The sequence below is a fragment of the Lepidothrix coronata genome, unplaced genomic scaffold (genome assembly GCF_001604755.1).
Source record: "Lepidothrix coronata isolate B3197 unplaced genomic scaffold, Lepidothrix_coronata-1.0 Scaffold391, whole genome shotgun sequence".
NCBI lineage: Eukaryota > Metazoa > Chordata > Aves > Passeriformes > Pipridae > Lepidothrix > Lepidothrix coronata.
The window spans coordinates 67,439-80,082 of NW_016690571.1; the positions used below are offsets into that span (position 1 = coordinate 67,439).

The window sequence follows — 12,644 nt, forward strand, 5'->3', positions numbered from 1 at the left end:
ATTAAGCACACAGGAGGAACACAAAAATACAAATTACATGCAAACATTGGAGGCATTCCTTGTTCATCCAAAGAGCTGCCAGTGCCAGGAGGTTCCTGCCAGAGGCTCCTGTTCTCTCTGTGCCTGGGGAAAAGCAGCTTTACCTGGGGTGATGCTGTAGCTGATTATAGAAAGGTTTGAAGGAGGCAGACAACATCAATCAGGAGGCAGTTCCACAGGGTGCAACCAGTTCTCCTTCAGCAGGGAACTCTGCAGCATTCCCTGGATCCCATTCTGGCTTGTGCCATTTACAAAGGAACCAGGTGGGAATGGAGAGCTTGGAGCTCCCGGGTTAGGGCACGACAACACGCTGGGAGGTGATTGCAGGTAAAGTAAACCCCTGTGTGGGGGATCAGCTGCCTTCTCTGAGTGGTTCTCACAGCTTGGACTGAAAAATGAGCAGCTCTTTTCTTCAGCTGGGCTGTCAAAATGCAGCACTTGTTGGTGTGGAGCAGCCAGGCCGATGGAAAGGGGAAAACAGGCACTGGCATCGTGTGGCACATCAGGTCACTAAAGCTGAAGGTCCCAGCCTTGAACGGTGAGATGAGAGTTTGGGAGCTGGTGAGGTCTGAGCTCTGAACTCCCAAAGGCTCTCAGATTTCCAGTAAATTCTCTGGAATCCACTGGGCATTGCTGAAATGTGGATTATGCAGCAGCTCCGGGCTGTGTTTGCTGTGCCGCCTGTAAGATGAAATGTGTTGTTTTGTTTGGCCTGTTCTGCCCTGGGCTGGCTCTGACATTCTACCAGGGCAGGAGACTTCCCCTGGGAGCTTTCCCAAGCTCTCACAGGGCTCCTGCTGCTTCGTTTGCTTCTTGCTGAGAGACCCCCCAGCAGGAGCAGCTTCTGGGCTCTGCTGGGTGCACGTGCAGGTGGTTCTGCAAAGAGAGGGGACACGTGGAGAGAGAGGAGACCCCAGAGATGCTGCCAGGGCTGGAGCCCCTCTGCTCTGGAGCCAGGCTGGGAGAGCTGGGGGTGCTCAACTGGGGAAGAGAAGGATCCAGGGAGACCTTGGAGCCCCTTCCAGAGCCTAAAGGGGCTCCAGGAGAGCTGGAGAGGGACTGGGGACAAGGCCTGGAGGGACAGGACACAGGGAATGGCTTCCCACTGCCAGAGGATGGGATATTAGGAAGGGATTCCTGGCTGTGAGGGTGGGGAGGGGCTGGGCTTGAATTCCCAGAGAACCTGTCTGCCCCTGGATCCCTGGGAGTGTCCAAGGCCAGACTGGACAGGGCTTGGATCAACCTGGGCTGGTGGAAGGTGTCCCTGCTCATGGAACAAGACAACCTTGAAGGTCCCTTCCCACACAAACCATTCTGGGCTTCCATGATCAAACCCTTAAATTTGAAGACCCCACCTTTTGTTGAGGGGAAGAGTAGTGGGACATAAAAGAGGAAGGGGGTTTGTTTTGCCTTTTTTTCCCCTGTTTTGCTTTTTTTTTCCCCACCTCCTGTGTCAGGGGGTGTCGGGGGGGGGTTCCTTGGCTCTGAGGACTCTCTGCAGCAGCTGGGCGTGTTCAGAGCTGTTTGTGTGAAGGTGAATGAGGTTGCCCAGCACCAGGATACGGGGTTGTCACCTCACCAGGTTTGTTCAGCGAGTTCAGGGGCGGCCCAAGGCTGCACATTTGCCTGCAGGGTCTTCTTGGTGGCCCTGTGCAGCCTCCCTGGGCACTGCCCTGTCATTCATGACTCAGTGTTTGCCTCTGGCAGCTCCTCACAGCTGCCTGTTAGCCCTGTGCTGGATCCTGCCCTGATGATACAGCTGTCTGGAAATGAGGAGGATTCCAGTGCTTGGGAATTGTGCAACCCACCCTCAGAGGTGGCTAAAGCTGGTTTGGTGGTGACTTGCCTCGTTGTGGGAGAGCTTTAAGTTGGGCCAGGAGTTCCTGTGTGTTGCAGCAGCTAAAGCAGATGAGAGATTTCCTGCACCCGAGGTCAAAGGTTGGGGTTTGTTGGACATTGGCTCCTGTCCAGGGAATTTTCAGGGACACAGCACTTCCTAAATGCTGCCTGCCTGTTGGTGCAGTGTTTGTGCCCCAGAAGAAAGGAGAGGTGCCACAAGGGAGGGAAGGCAGAACCCCCCAGTTCCCTTGGGATACCAAGTGCCTGCAGTTATGCCAGGTAAAAGGTTTGAGGAGCAAAGGGCACAAGTGGCACAAAGATGCTCAGGAGCTGAAACGGGTCCAAAGAGGTCATGGAACCTCCGTCCTTGGAGGTGTTCAGAGACTGGCAGAAGGTGTTCCTGAGCAACCTGGTCTAATTCCAGAGCTGGATGTGCCTTTGAACAGCTGGGAGCTGACATTCCAGCATTATTCCAGCATTCCAGATTATTGCTGTCTGTATAAACCCCTTGGGGCCTTCACATCGTCCCTGCTGGGCCTTCCCACCCGTGCTCATAACCAGGAAAAGTCCAACAGGAGGGGGGAGTGGGGTGGTAGCAGTTCAAAGGCCCGTGATGTTGCTGTCTGGTCCTGGCTCCTCCTCATCCCCGTCCCTCAGGGGTAACTCCTGCTGTGTCCTCTGTGCTTCCCAGGGCCGGGTGTGAAGACTCCGGAGGCGCGGACGATGGAGTACCTGGAGGAGGTGGCCATTGGCTTTGCCAGGGGCCTGGCCAACAAGACTGTGTCTGCCAAAAGGTCCAGGGGCCTGATGCAGAGTAAGTGTGTGGGCAGCAGGGCCAAATCCCAGGGGACTGTAGTGAATCCAGCTTGGCTTCTCTGGGCTCTGCTCACGCTCCTACTTATTTCCGTTTCCAAAACAAGGTGGTTCCATGTTGGAATCGCCTCTTAAACCGGGTGGGTTGGTAGGGAAAACATTGCTCTGCAGGTCTGGGCTCTGGCAGAGCTGGACTTGGTGGCTCCTGAGGTTGCTGGAAGGGAGCCAGGCCTCAGGGAGAGAGGGAGCAGCTGCCCCCAGGGGACTCTGCATCTTCAGAGCTTCGGTGGCAAGTCCTGTGCCAGGCTTGTGTAGTCAGGTGGGAAGAGGCCCGTGGGTCTGCTCCACGCTGCTCCCTGTTAGCAGAGCCCAGAAATGGGGACATCCCCAGGGGAGTCCTGCTCCCCAGGGCTCAGCCTGCCACCACTGTGTGGGGAGGATGAGCCTTGTCCCTGGGACAGGCCGTGGAGAGCAGCCCCTGCTGCCTGTGGCTGCTTTCAGGGGCACGTTTCCACTGCGGGTCTGCAGCATTCCCCTTTGTAGTGCTTGGCTCTGCAGTGAATCCTGCAGGGCTGGCTGTGCACAGAGCCCTGTGCTGACACTGCTCTGTCCCTCCTTGCAGAGCTCACAGACTATGCCATGGCCCTGCCCTTCGTCAGGCAGCAGGTTTACAAGACGGTGGAGAGCAAAGTTCAGAAGCAAACCAAAGGGCTCTACCCCGCTCCCCTGAAGATCATCGAGGTAACACAGCGAGGTGGGAGGACCCAGGGGGCAGGGGGAGCTGAGGGATGATGTGGCACAGGCAGAGGGAAGGTGGTTCCCTCCCCTCAGTCCACCCAACACGCTGATCCCCACATGGATCAGTCCTGAGGAGTGCTGGCTGGGTGCTGTGCTGAGCAAGGGTGGCAGAATTCAGAGGCACTGCCCAAAATATGATCACCAGTTTATGTGGGACCGGTCCCAGTGAGGGGTAGAGCAGGAATCCCAGTTAAGGGGAGTCTTAGCTGGAATGTTTTGTCCATGAAACTTTCAGCTGCAGTTTTTCCAGGTTTCCTGTGCAGTCTCTAAAGAATTCAGGGAGCCTGTTTGAAGCCAGAAAAATAGAAATTGTTGTAATGTTCATAACACTAACCACACAATACTTTAAAAGTTAATCCTCCGGGTTACACGAGCATTGTGGGACTTACAGGCACACTCCAGGGTTGAATCCTTATTTTAAGATGACTTTTCACTATTTAAGTTGTTGCCAAGACTTCTCTAAAACCCGTGAATGACTCTGAGAGCGGTGACATGACAGGGGCACAGCTCCTGAAACCACCAGGGATGGCTCCAGAGGAAAACTCCTGATGGAAAACTCCTCACCTGTCCTGTGCTGGAAGGACAGGGCGACTCCCAGCTCTGCCTTGAGCAGCAGGGGCAGGACCCAGGGAGTCTGAAACATGCCTGGAATATTGGGGAGGGGTCCCGGGGCCAGCAGGTAACCCTGCTCAGGTGTAGGTGTTTGCAGGCAGGACTGAGCTGTGTCTCTGTTGCTCCTGGCCCAGGTTGTGAAGACGGGTCTGGATCAGGGCCGTGACGCCGGATACCTCATGGAATCCCAGGTGAGGAGATGGGTCCTGGCAGGAATCAGTTCACTCTGTGCCCTGGGATCTGTGTCTAACCACACACAGGGGGTTCCTCACAGCCTGCTCCAAGTGCTGCCTGGCTCCCTGCCCCCCCTGTGGCACTGGGGCTGGGACAGAGGCCTGTCTGCAGCCACAGGACTGTGTGTCAGGAGTCTGGGACACCACTTTGGGCCTCTTCTCCCTCCTCTCTCTGTTATCTTTGGGTGGGGAATAACCAGAACACCCCAGCTTTGGCACAGCAGCACGTGGGTTCTCTGTGTCTAACTAAAGGTCTGGAGAGTCTGGCACATGAGGAGAGGCTGGGAGAGCTGGGAATGGAGAAGAGAAAGCTGGGAGAGGTGGGACTGGAGAAGGTTGTGTGTGTTTATTGCACACACACAGGTTTTGATCCCTCCCTTTCTCTGCCCTTGTCTCTGCCTTAAAAACCCACCTGCCCCACGTTAGTTTTTCCTCACTGGTCCCAGTTTTGCTGCAATTGTGCTCAAATGTGTGATTCCTGGGGCGGAAGGGGTAACTCTGGCTGTGCCCAGTGTCACTGGTGGGTTACCTTGATGGTTCTGCAAGACCTGAGCCCCCCACGGAGCCACGTTTTCACCTGATTATCTCAGCATTTGGGTCATGTCTCGTGCCTCTGCCCCTTAAATGCCAGTGAAATCCATCTCCCACTGCCCTGCCGTGCTTTGTAGCTCCTTTTGTTCCCTGTGGTGCCAAGGCCTGCTCTGAGCTGGAGCTGGAGCTCCCTCCCTACCTCACCAGTGCCCATCCGTGCTGGTTGTGCATTCCACCCACGTTTGGTCTGGTGCTGAACAAAAGCCTGGGGATACTCTGTTCCTTACAGCAGAGAATGGATGGTTCTTTCCCCAGAACAGCAGCGGGATGGAGATCTTCCCAGAACCTCTGAAGAATAATAAGTGTCAGTGTCGTGTCTTTTTTTTTTTTTTTACTGCCTCCCTCTGTCCCCCAGGACAGGAGTTGCAGATTCTCTTCCAGGCTTTGTTTTGGATGTTTTCACAAGGCTCTGACTCGCAGGGCAGTGGTGAAGGAAGGTGCAGCCTGCTCCAGACTGCATTCCGTGCTTTTCCATGGCTAACTTGGCTCGGGAAACATTCAATTCTGTGTCTCCCTGTGCTTGTCTTTTGTCTTGCTGAGAAACTTCCATGCTGAGTGCTGGGAAGTTTTGCAGGATTAGGTTTTGTTGCCTCTCTGTGATCGTGCAGAATCAGCAGATCAGCTGCTGCTGTCACAGAGGACTGACCTGTTTGTAAGGATTTTTCCTGAAGCCTGAGGACAGGGCTCTTCCACCTGGATCCCTGGGGGCAGTGACCCCAGCTAGTGCAGGATGCACGTGGGGAGGAAGGGTCCTGTGTCAGGGAAATCCAGTCCTGCCACTGAGGAAGCAGAATTGTGGAATTGCAGAATGGTTTGGGTGGGAAGGGACTTTAAATCTCATCCCATTCCACCCCCTGCCATGGGCAGAGACACCTCCCACTAGCCCAGGTTGATCCAAGTCCCTCTCCAGCTCTCCTGGAGCCCCTTTAGGCTCTGGAAGGGGCTCCAAGGTCTCCCTGGATCCTTCCCTTCCCCAGCTGAGCACCCCCAGCTCTCCCAGCCTGGCTCCAGAGCAGAGGGGCTCCAGCCCTGGCAGCATCTCTATGGCCTCCTCTGGACTCTCTGCAGCAGCTCCACGTCCTTGTGCTGCTGAGGAGAAGGTGGTGGGTGGTTGGGCAGGGTGGACAGTGCTTGGACCAGAAGGTTCCTCTCCCCAGAGGNAAGAGGTGCTGTTGCCTTCCCTGAGCAATGCCAAGGAAGCCCTCAGGTGTGGTCTGTCCCATGTGGCAGAGCTGAGCTGGATCATGGAATCCAAAATGACCTGGGTAAGGCTCATCCTGTCCCACCCCTGCCATGGGCAGGGACACCTTCCACCAGCCCAGGTTGCTCCAAGCCCCGTCCAGGCTGGCCTTGGACACTCCCAGGGATCCAGGGGCAGCCACAGCTTCTCTGGGCAACCTGGGCCAGGGCCTTCCCACCCTCACAGGGAAGAATTCCTTCCCAATGTCCCATCTCTCCCTGCCCTCTGGCAGTGGAAGCCATTCCCTGTGTCCTGTCCCTCCATGCCTTGTCCCCAGTCCCTCTCCGGCTCTCCTGGAGCCCCTTTAGGCTCTGGAAGGGGCTCCAAGGTCTCCCTGGATCCTTCCCTTCCCCAGCTGAGCACCCCCAGCTCTCCCAGCCTGGCTCCAGAGCAGAGGGGCTCCAGCCCTGGCAGCATCTCTAGGGCCTCCTCTGGACTCTCTCCAGCAGCTCCACGTCCTTGTGCTGCTGAGGAGAATGTGGTGGGTGGTTGGGCAGGGTGGACAGTGCTTGGACCAGAAGGTTCCTCTCCCCAGAGGTCACCTATGCCCCTGTCCCATTGCTGAGCAGGTCACTCACCTGGGCAGTCACACGGTGCCTGTGTCTCCCCTTGCTGTGGTTGTGATGTGCTGGCAGTGAGACAGCTGTTAACTCCCAGCTTCCCCCTTCCCTTTCTTCCAGAACTTTGGCCAACTTGCACTGACCAAGGAATCCAAGGCACTGATGGGGCTCTACCACGGGCAGGTGCACTGCAAGAAGAACAAGTTCGGGGCCCCTCAGCGAGAGGTCAAGTAAGTGCAAGTGTGGGACACCTGAAGGAGCAGTGCCAGGCTCTTGGAAGTGACTGGCCTGGAGTCCTGGAGAGCTGTGTGGCAGAGCAGAGAATTCCAGCCTCCAGGAGGCTGATCTGCTGCAGTTCAGAGGCTTCACTTGTGGGTGAAACCTCTCGTGTGGCCTCTGTGAAAGTGGTGCCTGGGTGGGTGGGATCTGTGTGAGTGTGACAGGAACGATGGAAATTCAGCCATTTCCAGCTCTGAACGTGTCCCCTTGGTCCTTCCCCGTGCAGGACCCTGGCTGTGCTGGGAGCAGGGCTCATGGGGGCCGGCATCGCCCAGGTCTCCGTGGATAAGGGCATGAGGACCATTCTGAAGGACACGACACAGAAGGGCCTGGACAGGGGCCAGCAGCAGGTCTACAAGGGGTATGTGAGTCCAGAGGGATTGGCTCGGGGTGGGATAGGGCTGCCTTTAGTCACAGCATTCCTCTGCTGTCAGGAGAGGAATGACACCTCTGTTCTGCTGGAAGGAACCGTCTGATGTCACAGGAAAGCTTTATCTTAAGGTTGTCCTGTACAGTGTGCTGGGATATGGCTGCAGAACAGGCCCAGTGCAGCCAGCCTGAGGGAGGTAGAGATCTAACAGGTGGTTGCTTTTGCTTTTAGATTTAGCAGTAACTTCTAGAGCCAAGGCCCATGTCAGGGGAGGCATCCCAGCTCGGAGCTCTGGAAAGCTGGATTTCCTTCCCTGCCCTCCTGGCTCAGCAGCAGTAGTGCTCAGCTCTGGGGTGTCAGCTCTGACCCTCAGCTGAGCTGTGTGAGCAGGGCTCTCCTGCTTCCACGTGGAAAGAGGGGCCAGGACACATGCAGGGTGCCAGTCCTGTGGGATTGGAGCTGGAGTTTTGGGTGCCAGCTCTGGGGGGCAGGGCAGGAGGAGTGCCCGTGGTGCTGTGGTGCACCCCCAGCAGCCATGACAGAGCTGTCCCTCCCCAGGCTCAACAGCAAGGTCAAGAAGAAGAGCCTGACATCGTTTGAGAGGGACTCCATTCTCAGCAACATGCTGGGCCAGCTGGACTACAAGGGCTTTGAGAAGGCAGACATGGTCATCGAGGCCGTGTTCGAGGACATCAACGTCAAGCACAAAGTGCTGAAGGAGGTGGAGGCCGTGAGTATCAGTCCTGAGCTCCTGCTGCACGTGGCCCCTGGGGGCTGAGGGGTCCTGGGCTGTGCTGCTGGGTCTGTCCCACCCCCTTTGTGCTGCAGTTTGGTTCTTGGTCACAATTAGCTATGTCAGGACGTGGGTGAGCATCAAGGGCGGCTTTTCTGTTCACTGAGGACACTCCCTGCTCAGTGAGGAGTTTTTAGCTGAATGGGGCAGTTCTGACGTTCCCTGACTCCTGGGAGTTGCTTCAAAAAGAGCTGAGGACATTTGTCTGAGGACACTGATACAACAGTGATGTCCTTGGGTATCTCCACACCTTGCAGTCCTTCTCCTGCTGTCCCTGCCCTGCTGCCACTGCTCTGTTCTGTTCAAGGGGGGGAAAAAGCTGTATGGCAAAGGGGCTGGTGTGGGCCCCTCCTGCAGTGTCTCGTGGGGTTGCAGTGCTCTGGCAGAAACATGGGAGCTCTGGGACTGATTCTGCACCCCTGGGGAGGTTCAGGGGAGGTCAGGGCTGGCTGACTTAAGGCTGCTGCTTTAGAACTAGTTTCTAATGAGAAAACCCAGTGTTCCTTGTTTGCCAGGGCTCCCAGGGGCTGGTGCTGCTCTCCCAGGGCTCTGGTTCCCCCTCTGGAGCCTGAGCTCTGACAGTGCCTCCCACCCCTCCACAGGTGATCCCTCCTCACTGCATCTTCGCCAGCAACACCTCTGCCCTGCCCATCAGCCAGATTGCTGCTGCCAGCAAGAGGCCTGAGAAGGTGAGTCCCCAGGGCCACGTGCCCTGCACAGAGCTGCCTGTCCCTGGAAAGGTGGCTTTGCTTTGGGGACCTCCTGCTGCCTCCTCGGGACGTGACACAGCTCGTCCTCTGCCCCCAGTGCCCCCAGAGCTCCTGGTCTTCGGGCAGGTGGGAGGGGGGGCAAGGTACACTCACCCCAGGGGTGATGTTGGTGAGGCAGGGCAGTGCACGTGGGGCACAGAGGCTGTGGAAGGGGGAAACTGGGGGAGATCGGGCTCTGCTCCCAGGGAACAAGGGACAGGAGGAGATGGAACGGCCTCCAGCTGTGCCAGGGGAGGGACAGGTTGGACATCAGGAGGAATTTCCTCATGGAAAGGGTGGTCAGGCCTTGGCAGGGGCTGCCCAGGGAGGTTTGGAGTGCCCACCCCTGGAGGTATCCCAGGAAGGCCTGGCCGTGGCACTCAGTGCTCTGGGCTGGGGACAAGGTGGGGATGGGGCACAGGGGGGATCCCTGGGCTGGGAGGGCTTTTCCAGCCTCAGTGAGTCTGTGACTTGGGCTGAGAGAATTCCAGCCAAGAAGACTTCAGTCATTTTAATAAACTGAGTAGACATAGGAGGGCCTTGCCCTAATGGGGAAATGTCTTCTCCTTCCTGGAGAAAGCACTGACCTGGCAGCAAAAAGAAGTCAGTGGCTGGAAGCTGAACTCAGAGGTGCTGAGACTGAAGCCGTGGTCAGCCCTGGGATCAGCTCCTGAGGGGGTGGTGAGGGTTTCTCTCAAACTCCAAATGATTCATGTGAACAGGGTGCCAAGAGCAAGGTAGCAGAGGTTTGGAGCACGGGACAACTTCATCCCTTTGCTTGAAGTCCAAACAGCACATAAAGTATCTGCATCCTCCCCCCTTAGCCCAGGTGAGCACAGCTGAGCAGGAGCACTGTTCCTACACCCCTGAGGCAGGAGTGCAGGACCCTGCCAGAGGTACCCGGGGTACCTGTGAGCTGTCAGAGGTTCCTGCCACCCTCCTGAACCTCTTCCTAGTTTGCTGTCAAACCTTTGTTTCGTCAGAAATGCCGAGTCTCGTTTGTTCGTCCTTGCAGATAACATCCTCTTGCTGTAGAAATTGGCTGTGCAGTGGCTCTTTATGTGGAAACTCATAGGAAGTCAGTTAATTAATTAGTGCATTTTCTTTAATTAGTGTTGCAGTTTGCAACTCTGCAAGGTGCCTCTGGCTTACACAGCCCTTGGGGCCGAGGGCAGCTGCCAGGAGGCACGAAGGTGACACGCTGATGGCACGGTCACATTCCCAAAGTGAGGCACACAGCCAGATAATCTGCACCTACCTGCTGCTCCCAGGGGGAGGCTGCACTTCCCTCCCTAATTAGTGTCTGGATAGGTGCCACCTCATCCCTAAATTCACTCCATCACCAGAAGCATTCACAGGCAGGACACAGAGACTGTGCTCGATGTCCCTGAGTGCTGCTCCAGTCTGAGCCCAGCAGCAGCAGCAGGTGGGGCTGCCCTGCCAGCCCAGGATCCCTGTGCCCTGCCAGCCCAGGATCCCTGTGCCCTGCCAGCTCAAGATCCCTGTGCCCTGCCAGCCCAGGATCCCTGTGCCCTGCAGGTCACACTGTGCCCGTCCTTTGCATGGGGAAAGGTCACCTGGGACTCACAGACAGCATTTGCTGCCAGACTGTAAAGTACAGAGAGAGCTGGGCAGCTCTTGGTGCTGTGAAGATCACACCTTGATCCTGAGGCAGGATTGTGGGGCATGTGCTGTGTCCTTGGGAAAACCGAGGAGAGAAGGGAGTTGGGGAGCATTCCTGCCACAGAGGGATGGAGTGGGGTGTGGTGGGGGGCCCTGCAGCCCGTGCTGGCCTTCCCTCTGCACTTGACTCGCCCAGCAGATTCTTCTGGGAGCCAAAATCCACGTTAACCCCGAGCTCTTCCCCCTGCCCAGGTCATTGGGATGCACTACTTCTCCCCAGTGGATAAGATGCAGCTGCTGGAAATCATCACCACAGACAAAACCTCCCAGGACACGGCGGCTTCCGCCGTTGCTGTCGGCCTCAAACAGGGCAAGGTCGTCATCGTGGTGAAGGTGAGTGGACAGGGCACGAAACAGGAGCTGGGCCAATAAACACAAGGGCCTGTGCTCTGACAGGAGGGTGAAAAGTGGCTCTGGACACGCTGGCAACAGCTGCTCCTGCTGGGAAGTGAAAAGGGAGGTCAGAAGGGGGCAGGTGCCCACATGATCCTCACATGTCCTCGGGAGCAGCCGTGGAAGGCCACAGGGCACGGGTACAGGGCCAGCAGGAGGAGCTGCCAATCCTGCCCCACACAGGGACAGGGGCTGCCCTGGCATCCCACACGTCTGGGTGTGTCTGCACAGGGCTGCCAGCACCCCAGGTCCTGGCAGGCTGCAGGGACAGAGGGCAGTGAGCAGCAACCCTCCTCTTCCTGGGTTAAATCTTGGGTGGGAGGGGTGGGAATACAGGAACAGAGGATTTAGATGGGATACTGGGGAAGGAATTCTTCCCTGTGAGGGTGGGGAGGCCCTGGCAGCTGTGGCCCTGGCAGAGAAGCTGTGGCTGCCCCATCCCTGGAAGTGTCCCAGGCCAGGTTGGACAGAGCTTGGAGCAACCTGGACTAATGGAAGGTGTCCTTGTCTTTCCCTCATGCCTGAGGTTGCAGCAGTGCTGAGCAGGCTGTTCCTGTGCTGCCAGGAAAACTGGCTTGTCCAAAAGTGCTCTGGGCATCTCTGAAGGCCAGTGGGGATGCAGTGCTGCTTCTCTGAGCTTCATCCCCACCCCAGCTGCCTCCCTGAAGGGCAGTTTGCAGCTCTGTTGCTTCCTGGCTTTGTGGGGAGTATCAGAGGTGAAACAACTGGTTTTTGCTGGTTTCCCTTGTGCTGAGCACCCTTTCCCTCATCAGCTTGTTGGGCTTGCTGAAGCAGCAGCCTGCCTGGGACCTCCAGGCACTAGTTCAAATAAAAACACAGTGATGGGAACTTCCAGGGAGCAAGTTCGTGGAAGTGTTCAAACCCTGCTGAACCCTACAGGGAAAAAATACCCTATTCTAGCAGTCGGAAACATAGTGTTAGAGATGGGGTTTGGGGTGTCTGAGCTGCAGCCTGGGCTGTGAAACACAGCTCTGTTGCTGCCAGGAGGCCATGCTCCTGCAGCTGGGACTCACCTGGCTCCCTGCTGTGCTCCTCTTCCCTAGGATGGGCCTGGATTCTACACCACCAGGTGCCTGGGGCCGATGCTGTCGGAGGTGGTCCGAGTCCTCCAGGTGAGTGTCCACCAAATAGTCGTGGAAACTCTGCTTCTTCCCTGGCCAGGGCTGGGCCCAGCCTGGCTGTGGGCAGGAGGGGAGGTGGGTGACCAGCCCTGGGGTCGTGGTTGTCCCCAGCCTGCCCCTGGCTCCTGTTGCAGTCCCACAGCCTGTGGGAGCTCTCTGCAGTGAGAGCTCTCTGCCCCACGCTGAGAGCTCTCTGCCCCACGCTGGCTGTCCAGGACCTCACCCCTACATCCCATCACTTCCCCTTCTATCCTGCAGGAGGGCATTGACCCAAAGAAGGTAGATGCCATCTCCACAGCCTTCGGGTTCCCGGTGGGAGCCGCCACGCTGATCGACGAGGTGGGCGTGGACGTGGCCACGCACGTGGCCGAGGACCTGGGCAAGGCCTTCGGGGAGCGCTTCGGGGGAGGCAGCATCGACCTCTTCAAGCTCATGGTGCAGAAGGGCTTCTTAGGTGAGGGGCTAAGCTGTTTCCACCTGAAGGGTTCCCCCCTTTGCCCCTGGGAATGG

At 57.2% G+C, this 12,644-nt stretch overlaps 1 protein-coding gene across 1 annotated transcript in view; it reads left to right on the forward strand.

Annotated features, from left to right (window-relative positions):
• Positions 1 to 12,644, forward strand: part of HADHA (hydroxyacyl-CoA dehydrogenase/3-ketoacyl-CoA thiolase/enoyl-CoA hydratase (trifunctional protein), alpha subunit) — a 22,736-nt gene that overhangs the window by 6,519 nt on the left and 3,573 nt on the right. The window contains 10 exon segments of the mRNA XM_017839248.1: positions 2,570 to 2,692; positions 3,314 to 3,432; positions 4,236 to 4,292; positions 6,846 to 6,955; positions 7,231 to 7,365; positions 7,933 to 8,104; positions 8,770 to 8,856; positions 10,792 to 10,932; positions 12,057 to 12,125; positions 12,393 to 12,630. Coding sequence (XP_017694737.1) covers positions 2,570 to 2,692; positions 3,314 to 3,432; positions 4,236 to 4,292; positions 6,846 to 6,955; positions 7,231 to 7,365; positions 7,933 to 8,104; positions 8,770 to 8,856; positions 10,792 to 10,932; positions 12,057 to 12,125; positions 12,393 to 12,630 — 1,251 coding nt within the window.